Source organism: Fistularia commersonii, chromosome 28, assembly GCF_037954325.1.
Source record: "Fistularia commersonii isolate RoL2024-O1a breed Wild chromosome 28, RoL_Fcom_v1.0, whole genome shotgun sequence".
In the NCBI taxonomy this organism is placed as follows: domain Eukaryota; kingdom Metazoa; phylum Chordata; class Actinopteri; order Syngnathiformes; family Fistulariidae; genus Fistularia; species Fistularia commersonii.
In genome coordinates, this window is record NC_141311.1 from 9,617,982 (window position 1) to 9,638,661 (window position 20,680).

The 20,680-nt window shown below is 49.9% G+C and overlaps 1 protein-coding gene across 1 annotated transcript; it reads left to right on the plus strand.

The window, feature by feature from the left end:
• Positions 1 to 83: 83 nt before the first annotated feature.
• On the plus strand, positions 84 to 16,304 carry kmt5c (lysine methyltransferase 5C). Its single transcript, XM_086175434.1, has 9 exons — positions 84 to 438; positions 1,552 to 1,684; positions 2,999 to 3,164; positions 3,266 to 3,375; positions 3,455 to 3,618; positions 6,774 to 6,793; positions 6,939 to 7,075; positions 7,175 to 7,347; positions 7,959 to 16,304. The coding sequence occupies exons 2-9, from the start codon at positions 1,572 to 1,574 to the stop codon at positions 13,136 to 13,138; spliced, it is 6,063 nt and encodes a 2,020-aa protein (XP_086031560.1). The 5' UTR covers positions 84 to 438; positions 1,552 to 1,571; the 3' UTR covers positions 13,139 to 16,304.
• The last annotated feature ends 4,376 nt before the right edge of the window (positions 16,305 to 20,680 follow it).

The following is a 20,680-nucleotide window of genomic DNA, read 5'->3' on the forward strand; positions in this document are numbered from 1 at the left end:
AATGGCGCAGCAGGTGGGCGTGTCCACCGAGAGTTCGGTTGCGCTGGACGTCGCTCATCAACTTTTACTATCAGAGGAGCCCCTGACGCGGAGCTAGTTAGCTGGCTCACAACACACACTTTGTTTTTATTCGGGTATTTGTTTTGTTGCAAACTCTATCGACGTCGCGGCGCGTTTGTAAAGAGCGTCATCCAGAGAGGAGTTTGCAGTTCGCCGCCGCACCAACAAATTCCAGAAGTGACGCAGAGAATCCATTTTCGTAAGCCGCTGGCCGGGGAGAGAGAGGGAGCGAAAGAGAGAGAGAGAGAGAGGCGGCGGAAAGCTAGCTGGAAATGCTGCTAGGCTAGCTGCCCAGGCGATCGGGAGCCTGAGCAGGCGACGGGCTCACGATCCGCTGTCCATCTGACGATACTTTCGTTGACTACAAAAGACTCCCAGGTACGTAAACGGAGGCCCCGTGGGCGCTGTGCATCACCGCGAAAGCACAATGCGCCGCGGATTAACCCTCAATGCTCCGATTTGATCATCGAGCTGATGCAGGGATGTTAGCTGCAGACCGCTAGCTCCCCGACTCCTCAGCTGATATCTTAGTCCCTCCCTCCCTCTTGCGAGCTGACATGCTAAGCTAACGTACCCCCCTCCTTTGCCAGCCGCCTGCGAGCACCGAGCATGATCTCACCATAGGGATGTTTTTGCCCTGAAAGGACGCCTATGAGGCGCAGGGAGAGCGATGCACGGGTGAATAACGGGATTGTGAGAGATGCAAATAAACCAGAGAGGCGCGCATTCATATTTCCGTGCTACGGAAGGCAGCTGGAGGAGTTGTAAACAGAGCCGATTGTCAGGCAGCCGGCCGACACGGTGCTTGCAAACTTGCTATTCCGGCGTATCCGTGAGTCCTGAGGCTGGACTGAAAAGTGCATACAATTCGTGCAGAGTCAGTCGAGCCACGACCGTGGAGTCGATTCGGGGTAAACAGGTTGTGTGTGTGTTGGTTGGTAATTCAGCAGAGGTTCACTGACCCCCACCTCCTCTTGCAAGAGAATCATGTCAGGAAGGAAAAACAGCCATCGCTCATGGCAATCAATTTGCTGAGGAGTTTTGAAAAGGAAATTAAAGAAATATTCAAAGGAAAAACTAGTGGAGGCGTGAACACCATCAGCTACAAGTGTGTGTTTACAATAACTTTTAACTGTAACAACACTGAGGGGATGCCATGTGTGATACTTATTTTCAAACCTGTCTGACTCACATGTTGCCTTCGCCGCACTGAAACACACTGGGTTAAATATAATGTTGTGTCACTATTGCCTCCGGCCTTGATTCTGGAGGCGTCAGGCTCCGAGTGAGTAAACCTGCCTTGTGTGTCTGCTCCGTGGCGCGAGACCGCCTGCGAACAGATGACTCGACCGGGTCCAGCTGACCTCCCAGAATTTTTTTTCGGATGCCAGAACCTGCGGGAACACGGTGATGTGCGTGGCGTACCCACGGGCCTGACCCTGCTCCCACCCTCCCTTTCCACACACCCCTCTTCCCTCCCTGTGTTTGCAGCATGCTGATGGTGGGAGGCGATGGACGGATGCACTAGAATGAGTGTGAAGGAGCTGTGTGAGACGGATGACCTGGCCACCAGTCTGGTGCTGGACCCCCTGCTGGGCTTCAGCACCCACAAAATGAACATTAGGTGAGTCCACGGGCCGTAATCCTCCCACCGCCGCCACCCTGTCACCACCGTGCACATCCCCACAACTCGTGCGTTGTATGTCACTCGTCTCCGGCTGGATTTCCACATCAGCGCAATTATTTTTGTTTGTTTGTTTGTTTCTGCTGTGGCTGTTCTGCCCGTTCAAACTGTGACACGTACGAGCCCGTCAACTCGTTAAATTGTAAAAATGAACTCAAATCCAAGGGGGTTACCGAGCGGAGCCGTTGTTCTCAGATTTGGTCTCCACAAAGGAGCAGCGTTTTCAACCAGGGGTGCATTATAGCTTTCGAAGGGATGGGGCTGCACCTAGGAAAAAAAAAAAGCACTTCAGCCGGGCTCAGGCACATGTCTGCTCTTGATATGAGAATGGAGAATGACAGCGACACTTAAGAGCAAAAATGAAAGCACAGCTCTCGCCTTGAAAAAGGGGGACGATGTGTGTTTGCATTCTGTGCTGAATGATGCTCTCTGCTTCTTGAGAAAGGAAATCTGAGGTGACGTGTGTGTGTGTGTGTAATTGAAACACTGGCTTTTCTAAGGAGCAACATATCACTGAAAACCATATTTTATTACTATTCTTATAAAAGAAGAAAACATTTGCATTGTAAATATTAATTAAATAATCAGTAATTACATAAAGGTTTATTCTGGTTAAGAGGCTGCCCGGCGTACCATCGGCCTTTATAGGATTTGGTTTAGTTTCGTACATTTTTCTGACACAAAGGTGAAAATCCTCCCTTTTATTTGCGCCGCTCTGTTTTTTTTTTCCCCCCCCTCCCTCCCCTCCGAGCTGAAAGGATGAGAGGATGCAGGCACTCAGAGGTGCTCGCTCTCGATGGAGGCCGGCGCATGAGAGGAGGCGTTAGAGGAGGAGCGCCGGCCGCGGATGGAGCTTTTATTTTTCACCTCTTCTGTCTTTGTTTTTTTTTTTTTCTTTTTTTTTCTCTGCGCTGGTCAGTAATAATTCTCAGGCGTTAATTTCCCCCCCACCCACCCTACGTGATACCTGCTTTTAATGGATCACCAGCTATTGTTAAAGTTCAATCGTATATTATTAAAAACTGTGGTTCACTGATTGTTTTATCAATTAGAATTTAAAGCCACAATCATTTATTTTTAGACAGAGGCTGTAGTTCCCACTTTGTCCACTAGAAGCCGTGTATTTATCTTTGTTTTTTTTTTCTTTTTTTTTCTTTCGGAGGATTAAATCCGATTGCCCGCCCCAGTGACAACACACCCTGTATGTTTCTGCCTGACGAACACAAACTTCTCTTTTTTTTTTTTCTCCATCAGTCCACCGCCAGAGGTCCGACGGTGGGGGAACCTCAAGGAGACCCTGCTGCGCTTTCAGCGGACGCACGACTTCAGCGCCACATTCGAGGCTCTGACGGTGGGCGAACTGGCCGGCGAGTACTTCAACGCCCTGGGAAGTCACCGACAGGAGCTGCTGAGACAACATGTCCGTCCCCCCTTCGCAGTTTGTCCATTGCAGCGCCGCTGTTTGCTTGCTAATGCTCCAGGCCAGGTTGGGGCACGCTAACCCCTCCCCTCCGTCTGCAGGTGTATCGCTACCTCAGTGCCTTCCTGTTGGACAGCGGTGTCAAGATAGAGTCCTGCGACCGGTACTCCTCCGAGACAAATGGGGCCAAGATAACTTCCACGCGGCACTGGTAATACATAGACCGATCGCCCGATTAGTATCTGCCGCGGTATCTCAGGGTGTTTGAGGCCTCCCTTGTCATCCGGCAGGTTTGCAGGGGAGCGGGTGGAGGTTCTGTTGGGCTGCATCGCGGAGCTGAGCCCTGCCGACAGCGCCGTGCTGAGGGCAGGGGTCAACGACTTCAGTGTCATGTACTCCACCCGCAAGCGCTGCGCCCAGCTGTGGCTTGGGCCCGCCGCTTTCATCAACCACGGTCAGTACACACTCACACTTCCATACAGGCAACCAGTCTGTGAGCTCCATCAAAGAATGTTCTTGTTGCAGTTACAGGCTTCATAAAACATGCTAACAAATTCATGGAATAACTACATGAATTATCATAAATTATATATTGTGATATGGCGCCTATCCCAGCTGTCATGGGGCGAGAAGCGGGGTATACCCTCGACCGGTCGCCTGTCCATTGCAGGGCTGCATGTGCAGGACTGTCTCAGAAAATTAGAATATTTTGATACATTTCTTTATCTTCTGTAATGCAATTTCAAAAACAAAAATTTCATACATTCTGGATTCATTACAAATCAACTGAAATATTGCAAGCCTTTTATTATTTTAATATTGCTAATTATGGCTCACATCTTAAGAAAACACAAAAATCATCTCTCAAAGTATTAGAATATCATGAAAAAGTCATTTTTGTTTTTTTTTTAATAGATAAAGAACTTTATCACAATATTCTAATTTTCTGAGGCATTCCTGTATAGACAGGCAACCAGTCACTCACTCATTGGGGGCAATTTTATTTTACCAATTAATCTGTTGCATGTTTTTAGACTGTATATCACGTATATCACATATATATATATATATATGATGTAAAAAATTAGCTCAATATCAGAAGTAAGGAGGGAAAACAAAAAAAATGTAAAAGTTAGTGGAATGTCACTACTATAGGTACAGCTTGAAAAATGAGAATATCATGATTTTTTATTTCTTTTAACTCATTTTGGAAAATGAAACCAAAGTCGCGGTGTCTGTTTGGACCAGGGGCTCCTTTATTACACATTTATTACTAAAAAATGGTCGTGAAGTTGTTGACAGCCAGAGTGGCTCTCAGCCTCCAGCACTGCAGTGTGCTGTCCCCCTAAAAACAGATAGCGGTCTAGCTCAATAAAAGCAGAATATCATGATAAAGTGTCATATTATATAGATTACACCTAGAGTAAAATATTTCAAGCTTTTATTTCTTGAAGTTTTGACAATTATGGATTACAAATAATGAAATGCAAAAATCTATGTCTCAGAAAATTGTGTAAAATATTGTGTAAAAGTTCAAATATGGAAAACACCTGCAGCTTTGAAAACGTCTCAGTCTGGGTCAGTAGGCTTCAGGGTCGTGTGGAAGCCTGCTGACTGAACAGATGTCCAGAAGACAGTCATTGACACCCTTCACAAGGTGGTCAGCCGCAGAAGGTCACTGCTAAAGAGGCTGGTGCTTCACAGAGTGCTTTATCCAAGAATATTCATAGAAAGTGGAGTGGAAGAGAAAAGCGTGGCAGGAAAGGGTGCGCAAGCAAAAGGGATAACCGAGCGTTGAGAGGACTGGCGAGCAAAATCAGTTTGCGGGGGGCTTCACAAGGAGAGGGCCGAGGCCGGAGGCAGTGCATCCAGAGCCACTACACACAGACCAATCCTAGACGTTGGCTACAAATTCCTCGTGTTAAGACACCCCTGAACCAGAGGCAACGTCAGAAGCGTCTTACCTGGGCCATGGAAAAAAACAATTGGACTGCTGCTAAGTGGTCCAAAGTCCGCTTTTCAGATGAAGTAAATTTTGCACGTGATTTGGAAATCAAGTTTCCATAGCGTGGAGGAAGAGCGGAGAGGCGCGGAATCCACGTTGCTCGACGTCCAGCGTGAAGTTTCCGTCGGCAGTGATGATTTGGTCCGCTGTGTTTTCTGAAGACACCAGTACCGGGGGGATTTCAGAGCACTTCGTACTTCCTTCTGCTGATTCACTCGATGGAGATGCTGATTTCATTTTCCAGGAGGACTTGGCACCTGGCCACACTGCCAAAGGTACCAAAAGTTGGTTCAATGACCATGGTGTTACTGTGCTTGAATGGCCATCAACCTTACTTGACCTGAACCCTGTAGAGCAGGGGTGTCAAACTCATTTTAGCTCAGGGGCCACATGGAGGAAAATCTATTCCCAGCCGAGTCAGACGGGTAAAATCATGACATATTAACTACTTTTAATGTACCTATCGTTCACTTCACCCCTGAAACCTTTAAGCTTTGTTGGCCGGATTAAACCCGTTTGTCGGCCTGATCCAGCCTGCGGGCCTTGTGTTTGACACCTCTGCCGTAGAGAAACTATGGGGTATTATCTAGAGGAAGATAGGAGACTCCAGACCCAACTATGCAGATGTTGCTATCAAATTAACCTGGAGGTCCGTCACACCTGAGCACTGCCGCGGGCTGATCGTCTGCACGCCACGCAGGCATTCGTGCAAAAGGAGGCCCAGCCACTTACTTTTCAAAAGCCTGACATTTCTCTTGAAAATACCCTTTGATTATTGAACCCGTGTCATACTGATTTACTGAGACATTGGATTTTGGTTTTCATTATCTGTAAGTCATAATCAGCAAAATTGCAAGATATAAATGCTTGAAATATTTTACTCTATGCGCAGTGAACCTATATAACATATCGTCACCGTCTTAAAATAATCGCCTAAGTAATTTTTTTTTAGATTTTTTTAGGAAACACAAAAAACTGAACCATTTGACACATTCTTGACTTCGGAAATTTCTACTAAGGGGTAGAATGGCACAATCTGTGTAACTGAGGATGAAGGCAATTTTGCCAGAGGTGGTCAGCATCATGAGAAGATGATTTAGGCAAAAAAAAAAAACATCTTTGTAAAAAAATGACTTAGGCGATGATTCTAAGAGGTTGACAATACAGGTTTCACTTTCTGAATTAGTGACTAGAAATATTGAACTTTTTTTTTTTTTTTTTTTTTTTGAACTGTATCTATTGGAAAATAATGCGCCGCCGTGTCGAGCCACTCGTGCTGTCAACATCTCCGCAACCCTCTTTTTTTTTTCCTGCATGACCCGAGATAAACTCACCTGCCACACAGAAACACACTCACTCTTATCTGTAAGAAATAATAAATGTGTATGAATAATTATGTGTATTATAAATGTGACCTGAATCCCTAGAGTTCAGGAGAGGCTGAACCCCCCCCCCCCCACCCCCCATGGCGAGGACACTACTTCTCGTCCAGATCTCTTTTTTTTTTTGTTTCTCATTTACTTCCTAAGAGTTAATGATGAGGAGATGAACTGACCAGATGACTAACCTTTATCTCTCTCTCCCTCCCTTCCTATGGGTCGCAGACTGCAAACCCAACTGCAAGGTAATTCAAATACCGTGTTTGCATGATATTGTAAAATTCAGATGTACCTCCTGTGCGCCCCCCCGCCCCCCAACCCCTGCATGAGTTTCCTCCCCTGGGCCAACCAACCAACCAGCTCTTGTCTCCCAACATCTCCCTCGCCCAGTTTGTCCCCGGTGAGAAGAACGGCGCCTGTGTGGAGGTGATCCGACCCATCTCGCCGGGGGAGGAGATCACCTGTTACTATGGCGCCAGCTTTTTCGGGGAGGGCAACGAAATGTGTGAATGCTGCACTTGCGAGAGGTCAGTCCGCCACCGCTGTTGTCATCTCCTCTATCGTCTTTTTTTTTTTTAATTCCATAAACCGGGGACTCTTTTTAACACGCTCGCGTGGTCCTCCAGAAAAGGCGAGGGTCTCTTCAGACACCGAGGGAAGCAGCCTGAATGCGAGGAGATGAAGGACCCACTGGGCCAGAAGTACCGCCTGCGAGAGCGATACCTACGACACCAGCGGGAGAAGGGCCACCTGCCCTCCAGGCCGATGGTGCCGGGGCTGCACTCAGGTATCTTCAAAGGTAATTGTGAGGACTCTCGACACAGATTTGTGTTAATCTCACGCGTGGGATGATACAGAAAAAGTCTAGAAATTGTCACAAATTTCGTAAACCTCGGTGATCACTCGCTTCCGCATTTGAAGACGAAACCCGCACGATCTCGAAGCGGTTCCGAAAGAATTCTGGCTATTTATGTAATATTAATGTTTTTGCTTTATTACTTTGATTATTACATAATCAGGCTTTGTTGATGTCATTTGTAATCTCAAATCTCCCCTGTAAAGAAAAAAGTTAGACGAGCAGAACTGAGATAATCTGTTGCATAACAATTTTGTTTGCCGGGTTCCCACAGGTTCTTTTTTATTCTTTTGAATTGGTAACTGTGTGTGAAGGGCGGCGGGGCAACCAGAGATGTTTGTGTTCGGCCGCGTCATTTCTCTTTATTCAATAGTTATTTTTAAAGTGATAGAATGAGCAGGATTATTAACTGAAGGCTAGAGGGCAGTCCAAGCACGCTTTAAGGAAGTAGGACTTTCTTTGGTAAACCTCAGTTTTTGAAGGAGATTGACGTGTGTGTGTGTTTGTTTGTGTGTGTGTGTGTGTGTGTGCGTGCGCATGCGTACCCTCCGCAGCCATCCCCTCCCGAAACTCCTTCACTCAGCAAATGAGGAGGAACGCTCTGAAAAACCGCAAACTAAACCAGACCAAGAAGTGGAGACGCGAGAAGCAGAGGCGGTCGGGGAAGCACCCGCTGGCGTCCTGCCGGGTCAAGCAGCGCCGGGCAGCGCCGCTGTCGTCCCAGGTCAAAATGAGGGACCTCAAAGTCCGCGTGCGGCGACACTCTGTGGATTTCCTCCGGACCTGCATGGATCCGAAGAGCAAAGAGAGGGCCTTGCTGCAGCAGCTGGAGGAGGTGATGGCCAGAGACAGGCGGCCCGGCAGCGACGAGGCAAGCGGAGAGGTCAACCTGAAGCCGTTCACTGTAAACCCGTCCCTGGGCGTCCTCAAGAGAAGCGGGGGTGTCGACGGCGGCGGCGGCGGCGGCGGCTCGGACGCCAACGGGAAGTCTGTCAAAGTGGTAGACAGGCAGGCGGTTCAGCTCAGGACCTCCTCGAGAACACGGAACGCAGAGCAGACGGCGCTCGCGCAGCCGACCAGTAACTCCGCCGATGCGCCCGCGGACTCGGACAAAACCCGTTGTGCCACAGCGAGGCAGGACAGGACAGAGAGAGCCAGCGCAGACGGTCAGAACAAAAGCCACAGCGGCGTTGTGCCTAGCGCCACTGAAACGGCCCAGAACCCAACGGTGGGGGAAGCAGAGCACAAGACAGGCACGGCGGCGTCCCTGCAGCACCAAATATCTCACAGAGCCCCAGACGGGGCCACGGCGGCCGGGGGACGCCCTCCCATGTCCCTCAAGCAATATCTGACGGTCAGCCTCACCAGGCTGAGTGTGCAACAGACTGGGGGGACGTTTAAGACCTGGGAGGAGCTGAGGGAGGTCGCGGAGGCCAAGGGGCGGAGCAGGCAGACTCAGGGGCTCCGACCGCTGGCCCTCACGGTCCAGTCCAAACACGACAGGCCTTCGGCGAGGGAAGGGGCGGTGTCCGAGGAGGGTAACCGGGGGGTGCGGGAGATGTTTTTCAAGGCTGTCGATAAAGTTCAGTCGAGGAAGAGGCCGGGGAGTGAGGCGGCGGGTGAGTTAGCCAGCAGTGAAAAGAAGGGCAAGGACAAGGTCATCGAGATACAGATGGCGTCTGGTGAGGATGGAGCGAAGAGCAAAGCGGAGGAGCCGAGGGAAAAGAGGGCCACCGCTGTGACGCAGTGTAAGACCGAGGGCAGGGCCCCAGAGGGGGGCGGCGAGGGCAACACGGTGGTAGGTGATAGGAAAAAGGGGCAAAACAATATTCAGTGTGCCGACGTTGGCGGCGACGGAGTTGTCCGCAAGGCGTTGGGACAGGTCGTGAAGCTGTGCGACAAAGACATCGTCATCAAGCAGGCCAGGGTCCTCTTGTCGGACATCCTGAGGAAAGAGAAGATGACAGTAGACAGGAGAGTAGACCTCGCCGCCTTGTCTTCGAAAGAAATCCGAAACCTAGAACAGAAGGGGGAGGAAGACAGGGGAAGGTGCCGGCAGTCGTCGCCCGATGGTGTAGAGGAAAGGCGGAGCATGAGGCCCAGGGCAGCGAAGCTCAGGGCGGACGATAAGGGACCCCCGAACAAGCAATGTCCGGTCAAAATCGAGTCGAGGGATGACGGTGCCTATCCGCTGTCGGCACAGAGGCCGGGGGAGCTGGTGTCCCCCCGCCTCAACCCCCTACCTCCCAGGTCGCCTGTGTCGGTGAGGGCCCATGCCGGTCTGCGGCCGGAAGCCAACCCGCAAGCGCACATGCAGTCCAACATACCTCTGAAGAAGCGCACGTTCCGGAGCTCCGTGGAACCGGAGCACCGTCTGGAGTTGCAGGCCGCTCGCGGCGCAGCGGAAGTGCGTCCCCCCGCCGGTGCTGGACGGGAGCACTTGCCGCTGTCAGAGGAGGTCGGACATCCAATGAGGGACCGTAGGGGCAGGTTCTCAAAGGCCCCCTGCAGGAGAGTAACCCGACAAAACCACCTGAGCAGAGCCCTGCGCTCCAGAGGCGCCGAATCCCAGCGGAGCGGCCTGATGCGCAAAGTTCGGAAGTGTAAGCTGGAGTGGCCCGATGAGGAGGATGCCGTCGACGCCCAGCCAGCGCAGGGCAGGAGGGCCGAGGATATGGCCTGGACGCAACAGCAGTGTGAGAAAAATCTCTCGCTTAGAGAAGGCGGCGCAGAACCGTCGCCCCAGCACCTGAGCGGCGTGGAGGAGGTGAAGCCAAGCCTTAATTTCAAGATCCGTTTCAGGAGGAGGCGAGGGAAGGTCTGGGAGATGCAGAGCACAGGCATAGAGGGTCTGAAACTGAAAACGGAAAAGTCGGAGGAGCTGACGGCGTGCGACCCCTTCAAGGCCATCATGGACTCGGTGTCCATTTTGAACATGGAAATGCAGGCCGCCCGCGCTCACGTGCAGAAAAAGAAGTCCAAGAGCAAACTGCGGCGCGTAAAGGAGCGGGGCGACAGGGGGGCGGGGAAGAAAAGCGCAGCCGCTGGCGCCAAATCGGAGAAGGAGCAGGATCTTCAGCAGGCAGACGGCCTCGTCCAAGTCAGCCAACCAGCGGAGGGGAAGGCGAAGTGGGATGAGGGGCTGCAGCCGGAAAGCAACGACGCCCTCAGACCTGAGACTTTTCCACTCGTGCAGCCAGAAAGAAAGGTGGAGGATCGTTTTTTAAAGACTTGCTGCCTGTTTGAGAGCTGCGTTCAGCAGAAGCTGGAGCCGGCAGTGGACTTCGGCAGCCTCCCGCTGCCCGTCCTGAAACTGCGCAGGAAGGCAGAGGACATCTGGGAGGTGGACAGCAAGGATGGCGAGCAGCGACCGCCCGGCGTAAAAGTGGAGCCCCGGGTAAAGAAGGAGGTCGGCAGCCACATTGTGGTTAAACACAAGAACGGCGTGCTGGATTTCAACAAGCTAAAGGAGGAGTGCGCCTCCGCCCAGAGACCTGGCGCCGATGCGGCACTATTGAAAAGTGAACCGCCCCCTTTCTCCTTGTCTCTGTCTCCGCTGTCTCTTTCCTCGCCCCTCGGCGACAACCGACCCGAGGTTATCTCGGTGGGCGCAAACATAATCGCCGAGAGGCTGGATGCGGGCGGCGCAGGACGGAAACCCCGGGCCAAAATGGAGAGGCCGCACAAGTGCGTGCCAATGGAGGTGCCCGCCACCTGTCTCAGCCACACCCTGCAGCAGATCGACAACAGCCTCTCGAGGCTCTCCGAGGGCCTGTGCTCGTCGCAGACGCTGGAAAAGCCCGCCGCCTGCGCCGGCGCTCCGAGTTCCGTCATCCAGCAGCCGTCCGAGTCGCCGCCGTTCACCGCGCCGGACAACATGTTGTCCGGAGAGCCCAGCTTTGCCAACTGCTGCGAGGACATCCTGGACTTCCCCTGCCTCAACTTCGAGGGCTACTATCAGCCGCAGAACATTCTGCCCTCGTCGCCGTCGGACCTGTGCTCGCTGAATCCGCCCACGGATCCGTTCAGCAGCCCCCTCTCTCACAGCCCCCCAGACACGTGGACCACGGAAACGCCGTATCTCGGCCCGCCCAGCCCCGGGAACAACTTCACCAGTGAGGACCTTCAGTTCTTCCCAAATCTAATGTCCTCCAAGGGGGATGTCGCTTCTCTGGAGTGCGAGGTGAAGGACGCCCCCAAAGACAGAAACCCGCCCCTTCTTCCCGGGTACAGCTTCTCAGCACTCTGCAACCCTGACCTCATCGCCAAGGACAGAATTCTTTGCAAAAACCCAGGAGCGAGGCAGTCCAAAGAAGACCACAAATCCCTGCCCATGTCCGTTGTCAGCAGGCCGCGGTTGTTCGGCGCCTCGTCGTCGTCTTCGATAACACCCCATAATCCCACGAGTGGTGCCCAGCCCACCATCAAGACCAGCGGCGGCCAGCCGAAGGTCCAGTCTAACCTCAAAACCCAGGGTCCCTTCCATCGCGTGGCCATTCCCAGCAAAACGCAGCCCTTCTTGTCTTGTCAGCCCAACCCGGCCAGGCCAGGGTCCCAGAACTGCCTGACCAAGTCCGTCCCGCCCTCGCAGATGGCCAACAGGTTCTTCTCCCCTCAGCTGTTCACTGTGAGAAACCCCAACCCGGTAGACAATCCCTTCAGCTTCCAGGAGAAACCCACCACCGTCATCCACAGGGTCCTGAAATTCCAGGGTGGGAACCAGAGTCAGAACCTCTACAGCGCGCCTTGTAAAGATGCCTTGGCTGCTGGCGGTCAAGGTGTCGCATCCAAATCGCAGGCTGTAAAACTAGGTGCTATGGAGAAACCGGAGCATGGCCAGAAACTGGGCGGCGGCGACAGTCACCACAAGGCCCACATCGCACAGGACTTCGGGAAAGACGTGAGCTACATGGCGTCAGCCGGGAACCCCGGCAGGTCCTGCTCTCATTTCAACAAACCCCACTCCTCCTACCCCCAAGCTTTTGGTAAAAGCAAGATGGTGTCGGACAAGCACGACAGCGCCGAGGCCAGCCTGCAGTACAAAAACTTCTCGGCGCTGCCGAGGCCCTTCTTCTTCTCCAGCAAGATGTCCGAGGGCTACCCTTCCCCCCCCGAGAAGAACATGAAAAACGACAAGCCCGGCCCGTTGGCGTCGGACAAACACCAGCCGTGCTTCACGCAGCAGGATCCGTTCGACTTCAGCTTCGGGTCGTCCCTGTCGCCTATGCCTCAGCACAGTCCCCAGGTGGTCCACGGCACCCCTCCCAGTACGCCGGCACCAGCAAGCAAGACTCAGGCATCGGTCTCGTCCGCCTCCTTCCCCTACGGTACCCAAGGTCCCCCCTACGTGTTGAACTTCAGCGGGGACCACTCCCTGACTCTGGGCCTCAGGGACAGCGGCGACGGCTACCCTGGGCTCGGCTCCACAAACTACACTTACCACTGTCTCATGGAGCCATCGGGCACTCAGGGGCGGCTGGTGCTGGAGCCCTGCGGGTCCCAGCTGTCCAGCATGCCCTCGTTCTCCCTCGGCGGCTTTTCGGGGCTCAAAGGCCAGCAGGACGAGCACTGCAAGAAGGACCTGCAGCCGCAGGGCCTGCCAGGGGACCACCAGGGGGCGCCGCACTACGGCCCCGTCACCACGTCTCACTCTATGGGTCCCACAAAACCCAAGAGGGTGAGGTTAGTCGTGACGGACGGCACCGTGGACTTGGACCTTCAGTACTCCGATTGATCCGCGCCTGCCGACCCCAGGTACATTTGGTTTCCGAGGAGGGAACCTTCATCGCCTGCCAACTTTTTTTTTTTTTTCGTTGTTGTTGTTGGTTTTTTTTTTATGGAAACACTTGTAGGTCACAGTCTGCCGGTCTACTGACCTATATTTCTAAATCAATATTTTAATGGATTGTTAATGTATATGTTATGATTTTATGTCACGCTTCAGTCTACTGTATGTGTAGAAAATAGAAATTAATACCGTTTGCAAAAGACACCAAAATTTAAAAATTCCTAAAGAAAGAGTTACAAGTATATTTCTGACGGGACGTTTGAAGATATCCCGGGAAACTTTTTTCGCCCTCCTTACTGCACTGTAACATAGCCTAGTGAACTTTTTCTAATCTCGGCAACGGCGGTGACGACAGTCCGACGTTGGCCGCTGGTCCTCGCATCGGTGGGGTTTTAAGAAAGAGAGAGAGAGAGAGAAAAAATAGAAGGCAGTTTTGTGCCTCCGTTCTTTGATTACCCCCACACACACACACACACTTTTTGAAGCCCCCCCCCCTTTCAAACAGCCTACCACGGGTCCGCTTTTTTTTTCTTTTTATACTCACACAGTAATCCCTTATCTCACTTTATGTGTGCGTGTGTGTGTTTGTGTGTGAGCACACCCCAATCCACAGGCGGGTCTTTCGGGATCAAAGCAAGGTACCGCACGTTTGTGTGCGTTTGTGTCGGATCGCGGGGCGGCCGGCGGTCCGAAGTCAGGCGGTGCATGAATGATGTACAGGACAGCATCGACCAGGATAACGCCTCACCCCTCCACCACCTCCCCGCCCCCCCCCAAGCCTTTTTCTATGTGCACGTGTGAGTGGGAGAAACTGCGATATTGGTTTTCTCGTGTGTTTCGGGGCCAGTGACAGACTGAGGGGGAGCGCGACACGCCGTCGACTTATACCGCTCATGTTTAAAAAGGAAAAAAAATGACAATCTTTCTAAGATGTCGCTCTGTATTTGCCCCCCTCCAAAAAAAATGAAGATATGGAAGGACAAGTTGCACCCCCCCCCCCCACCCTTACCCAGCATTTTAAAAATAATCCATAATGGTTTTTAACGGTTTTTGTCATCTTTTCTCCACCTGTTGGAGTCCCAGTTGTTTGCCGTCAATGATGGTGGATGGCGTCCGCGGCCGCCCACACCCTTGGACCGCCATCCGTCCCGGATGGAGGCGGGCCAGGATGCACTGCACAGCCTTACACTTGTGCTGTCTTGAGAAAAAAAAGGAGAAAAAAAAAAAAAAAAACACAAACAAACCACAAACTATTTATTTTATTATCCACATTGTCGAAATTGGTGCTTTAATGTAATTTATATTTCACGTTGATTGTCAGAAAAACTATGAAATGTTTTTATCGTTATTTAACGGAACAAACTATTGAACTGAAGATTTTTCATCGAGTATTTAATTTCAGATCCTTCTGACGGATTATCCGCGTCACACGCCTGCAGGCTAACGTCTGTTAATTTTAGTATTTTTTTTAATCTAATTTGGCTGTTAGTCTTACGGAAATCCTGCTGTAGAAATGTACAAATGTAGCTCTATCATTAAAGACACTTAATTGTTTTTTTTGTTTTTGTTTTTTTAATTTTTCTCTGACTCCTTTTTATTAAATATATTTTTTACCTGTTTGTTAAGACAAAATACCGGGTATTTAAAAGTAAACTGAACGGTTCAAACTCTCATGTAAAATATATGTCAATAAAGTAATTGGTATTTTAGTAGGATATTAATAATGTTATTATATTCATAAATCAATTTAATATTGGACTTTTTTGTGCCAAACGGCATGAAAATTCATCTCCTTTACGTTCAAAATTCAGGTAGTTTCAGGTAGGTTAGATGTTAGCAATAAAAACCATACATAAAATTAAAATGATGTGTCATCAGCTCTAATTAATTTACTAGCAATTGTAAACCTATCATGTTTGTTTTTAAACAGGATTTTTACTATTTTATACTGACAGGTACACACATGACCACAGGCAAAATTACCATGATGACATGTCAATTTTGTAGTTTATCACAGTAAATTTCTGATAGCCTGCGTTTATTTTGAAATCACCTTTTTTTTTTGTACTTTCTCAAACTGAAATAACCAGAAATAACCCCACAAGCAAAACAATCAAAATCTGAGTTCATCGCCATCGTAAAGTCAACATTGATTTTTTTTTTTTAAAACACTTTTATTTGCTTAGAAATCATTTTAAATCAACAGACAGGGTGATAGTCGGTCACAAACAGAGGAGGTCCCTGACATCACGCTTACAGACGTTGGGTTTTCCAGAAGTTCAGGATCTAAAAGGGCCCGCGTTGGCTGGGCATGCGGTAGAATCCATCCACCCTCTCCGATCAAACCGGTCCAGAACGCTCTTCCGCTTTGCCCGTCAACGTTTCTGCTCCCCCGTTTCCTTCTCCAGGGTTTGACCCACTTCTGATTCTCCATCTCACTGCCAAGTGTAACAGAGAGGATGGAGGGGGGAGCAACAGAAACACTACAAATAATGCATTCAAATTTCAAGGCCTTTTTTTTTTTTTCTGATTCTTCTTGCTCATCTTTTTATTTTAACCTCCATCATGTCTCAAGGGGCCCTGTCAGGACGTTTACAATCAAAAATTCTCAATTCCACCATGACTTGAATGCGAGTGTGTGTCTGTGCGTTTGGTGATGTGATGCCACGTTCTGATGTGTGTGTGTGTGTGTGTGTGTGTGTGTGTGTGTGTTGGGGGGTGGGGGTGCACAAAGTTACTTCCGGGTTTTGGGATCTTTGTGAAATGCTGCCCTCTACAGGTCAATCATTTCATTTATTCTAGTTACTGTTTTTATTCTCCATCACTGACAGAATTCCCGTGTTTGTCCCATTTCACGATTTCACCAGGTTCACATAAGGACTGAAACACTTGTTGATTTTATTTCTTTTTTTTTTTTTTTTTACTTTGAAAACACAGTCTTCTATTCCTCCTTACATGCCTGGATGAATTCTGTGATTTTATTGGTGTCTCATTCAGCGGACATGAATAATAATAATTTATCTGTAATGTAATGAATCTGTGTCCTGTTCTAATGATGTTGTTCTTCAAACACGTTCCTTACAATCTATTTTATTATAAACATGTTTGACTCATTTCTGTCGCTGCTGCTGTTTGATTTGGCTGTTTATCACTTCACGCAAAGATTTTTTCAGAAGCGTCCAAAATCATTTTTTCATGCACACAAGTTAATCATCTTGAGCTTTTCCCACCAGAAGTGTTTTGTTCCCACGGGATACGTACTTTGTTCCCACAAGATAAGTGTTTGTTCTTAAAAGATAAATAAATTAAAAAAAAAAAAAATCACATTTTGGGTACATTTGAAATCGATCACTGATTTTAAAAAGGAAAAACAGAAATTTGTAAAAATAGATAATATGAATAAAAACCAATGATTAAGTCTTTAAATGAAAGACAATTCCTTTGTTTGTTTTTTTGTCAAAAACGCCCTCCGCTGAATTTTTGGGGATTTCATCCGAGTCACCAGACAGAGCGCGAAGGCGGCTGTGGGAGAAGAATCAGCGGTAGGACGGAGTTCAGGGAAGGAAAGAGGTTCTTTCCTGTGAGGGTGCTAAAAGACCTGCGACGTCGGAGCAAATCTGCGTCCCAGTGAAGAATAAATCTGTCCGCGGCTCAATAATCTTGCCCATATCATTGCAATCTGTCTCTATTAAGGCCGTCTTTTTGCGGTTCCTGTCCCGGGGGAAGGGTGTGTTGTGTCTCCTTCTGCCAGCTGTGATCGGTCGATGGGTCGACCAGTCGACGGGGCCGAAGCGGCGGCGCTGACGGAGCGCCCGGACTACCCTCGAGGCGTGAGGTGAGGTTTCCACACATGCAGGCAGAAGTTTTAATGGGGGGGTAAATTGAAGGGTGGTGATATTTATGCTTGTTAGCAAAGGCGGCGAGCGTGGAGGCCTCGCTCGTCGGTGACCTTTGGAGCTGAAGCGGAAACGGCGGGACGTGGCATTTTCTCCCCGCGTGTTTTCGCCCATCAGGTCCTCACCACGTCCGGACGTGCACAAACAGATAGAACGAACTCACAGGTTCGAGAGGCGGGGCTTCATCTGACACCTGTCAATCACAGGGACACGTCGAGACATCCAACTTTTAGCTTTCTTATTCACACCTACCGTCAATTCAGTCATCAATGGACCCGCTGATTGTTTTAGCATTGTGCATTTAGCATTAGCAAGTGTGGGAGGAAGATGGAGAGCATGGTGACAACCCAGGAAAATCTAAAGTATATTTAAAACGTATTTAAATTCAACATGCTACGAAACAGAATAAATATTGAATATTTATCATGCCTTTGTTTCCATGGAGACCTTGACTTGTTCCGTGTTTTCATGTCCACCTACTCTTAAGGTCCAACTCTGGAGCTAGATTGCTAATATTTTTGCCTGTAGAATCTTTTATTTTTAGCCTTGAAAACAAGATTTCCGTACCAGACGTCAGGATAAGATTTTTCGAAGGAATCCCTGAAGATTCACATTCCCTCTTTGTTAGTCTTGCATTTTTCAAAAATGTTTTTATAGAAATATGAAGTCTCCTGCTTAGGGAGCGTCGGGTGCTGCCTCTGCTGCTAGCGTTACTTACTTGACCTCTTCGTGATCCACTTCTTCTTTCCGGCTCTTCTGCTGCGAGGCGATGACTGGACGGGGACGACAGACACCTCCGTCATGCGCCGGCAGACATCAGGTGTAGGAGGATGACGAAGATCAGCTAAGGTAGGAGACACAATTATGATGGCGATTATGACCTCCCCGTCCTCCACGAGAGCTGGCAGACACAGCTTCTGTTTTACACTAGCCGTTGAGTGACATGCACGTTCTCACCGTGCACGCTTGGTGTCGCCGTGCGAGATTGGACGCGAGATTTGACAGCGAACAGGTCGGTTTTGTCCGAGCAGCTCGACCTTTATTCGGCATCTCATTGATTCACGCATTATTTGTTTTGCCGTTGAGATGTTTAGCCTCCGGTCACGTCTTTTTTTTTTTTTTTTTTTTTTTTTTTTTTAAACTGACAAGTTAAAAAAAAAAAAAAAGGGTGAATAAAGAGCCCGCATTCCTCCAGAACCACCGCCGGTGTGCCAGATGGTCAGTCGAGCCTTGTTAGCCCGGTGAATGATGCTAATGAAACTGCTTGTGAGGTTCTAGTTCCGCTACAGTGCGAATGCTAAAATCAGTTAGTGCTGCTGGTGAGGGGTAAGCATGAGCTACACAGCGGAAAATCTGAAAAATCCTCATTATTGAAATTAAGGGAAAATAATTGACGAGTTCAGATCATTTGAACCATCGGAATGGGTTTCCAGCTAACGCCTTCTGATTGTTTTTAAAAAGCTTTTCCTTTCCGCCCCCCCGAGGTCAGTGGAGCACTACACCGTAGAAGTGCTAACTGCTAACCGTCTCTCAACCGTGTCCAGAGGGGTCTCACACATCTTCTTTCAAATTAGATCGGGTTCTCGCCCGTGAAGATGTGAATTCCTCGGTGGCGGGAACAATGTCGGACGGTCAGGTCGCCACGGGGATCGACATGTCAGCGGCGGAGAGACTCTCAAGTACCGAAAGCATCGGTTCCAGACCTGGAGGCCGTGCGGGGAAAATTTAACCCGGGTCACCCGGAGCCCTGCAGAGACGGATGGATGGACACGAGTGGAGCGTGAAAATCAGCTGGAACTGAGTAGTTTCTTTTTCCAGCTTGGAGAACGTCATCCACAGACACCAAAACCCTCCGCCCCTCCACCCCTCATGCGGACTTCATGCCGATGCAGTTCAGTGAGACCGAACGAATCCTTACGCCGGACGTAAAGGAATGATGACCCCTGCCACCAGATCCAACCCCCCGCCATCTTCACCCCTCCGCCCCCATCTACCGAGGAGCGTGCCGGTCCGACACGCTTTGCTCGCCTCCAATCGGCACGCCGGAGTTGATTTCTACTTGCTATTCAATTCAGATCATCAGTTGAAGACACCCTCCACCCACATACCCCTCCTCCCCCAACCCCGAGCCCCCCCACTTCAAACCCTTTCCATGTATGGTAATAAGCATTGCAGCATTGGCTTCCCTCTTCCTCCTCTTCACAGCTCTTTCATTCCTAATTCATATTTCTGTGTGTGTGTGTGTGTGTGTGTGTGTGAGTACACATGTTGGCTTTGCTGCTCCCAGATTACGTCGCCCTGCTTCTTTTGATGTCAGCATCATCACCAGATTACGACTGGCAGGAATAAAACAGGGAGAAAAATGGCAGCTTTATCCTCCCGTTCAAATCGATGTGTTGGACTTTGCTGTTGATCTTTTGTGCTGCGAGCGTTCGTTAATATTTCATCTGTGTGTGCGCATGTGTGTGTGTGTGCAGAGCTCGGTGGATACCGTGGTGCTCTCAGTGCTGCAAGAAGCGAGAAGAAAAAAAAAAAGAAAAGAAAAAAAAAGAGACAGAGAGAGAGAGAGGAGCTAAGAGCCTAAACTCTGAAACATCAAACAGAGAGAGGAAGGGAGGGAAGGGTGAGGAGGAGGGGAAAGAATGGGGGGGGGGGGTTTGCCCTGTATGTAATGATGGAGGAGTGAACGCTGCAGGAAGGGTGTGAGACAAAAGAGAGAAAGAGAGAGAGAGTGATGTATGGGAGGGAGATGAGAAACCATCCAACCAATGTGGAGAGAGAGAGAGAGACGTGTGAAAGGAGGAAGGAGGGGAGGCTGGTGAGGGAGGGATGGAGAGATTGCCGGACCGAACGGATAGAAGTGTTACTACAGAGCTGCTGCTGCTCCTGCCGGAGGAGGAGAAGGTGGAGGAGGAGGAGGAGGAGGAGGAGGAGGAGGAGGATAATGCTCCATCCCTCAGCGCACGGCGGCTCGCCGGACTCCTCGCCACCTCTTCTCGCCGTGGATGAAAAAGAGGAGGAGGGAGGGTCTCCGTTGTTGCGACAGTGTTTTTCTTCTGCTTTTCTTTCTTCTTCCTCCCCCCCTTTTTTCATTTTTTGATTTTTTTTTTTTTTTTTTTTTTTTTTTTTTTTTGCAACAGTCTTCTTCACCATCTTCCCACTAGCAGCCCCCTCTGCAGCCGGCGCCACCAGTGGGCTCTCCCCCCCCCCCCCCCAAAAAAAAAACCCCTTCCGCCTCTTGCCTCCTCCTCGGCGAAGAGGGAATTTGTCCACCTCCTCTTCAGGGATTGTAGAAGACAGTAAGGGCTCCTCTGACCGACACATACATGTGGACGCTTGAGAAGGTGGAGGAGGTGATGTCGGTGTGGTTGTGTGTTTGCGGAGGGGCTGTGTGTGCAGAACGGCGGCGGCGGTGTGTGTGTGTGTGTGTGTGTGTGCGCTGAGGGGGTGGAGGGGTTGCATGTTAAAGTTTGCTGCATTGATGTCAAACACTTGGCATTCTGATGTTCTGTTGAAGGTGTTCAGTTGGGGCTCCTACTGATGGAGATGATGATGATGGTAATGATGATGAGGATGATGGATTCGAAAGGCA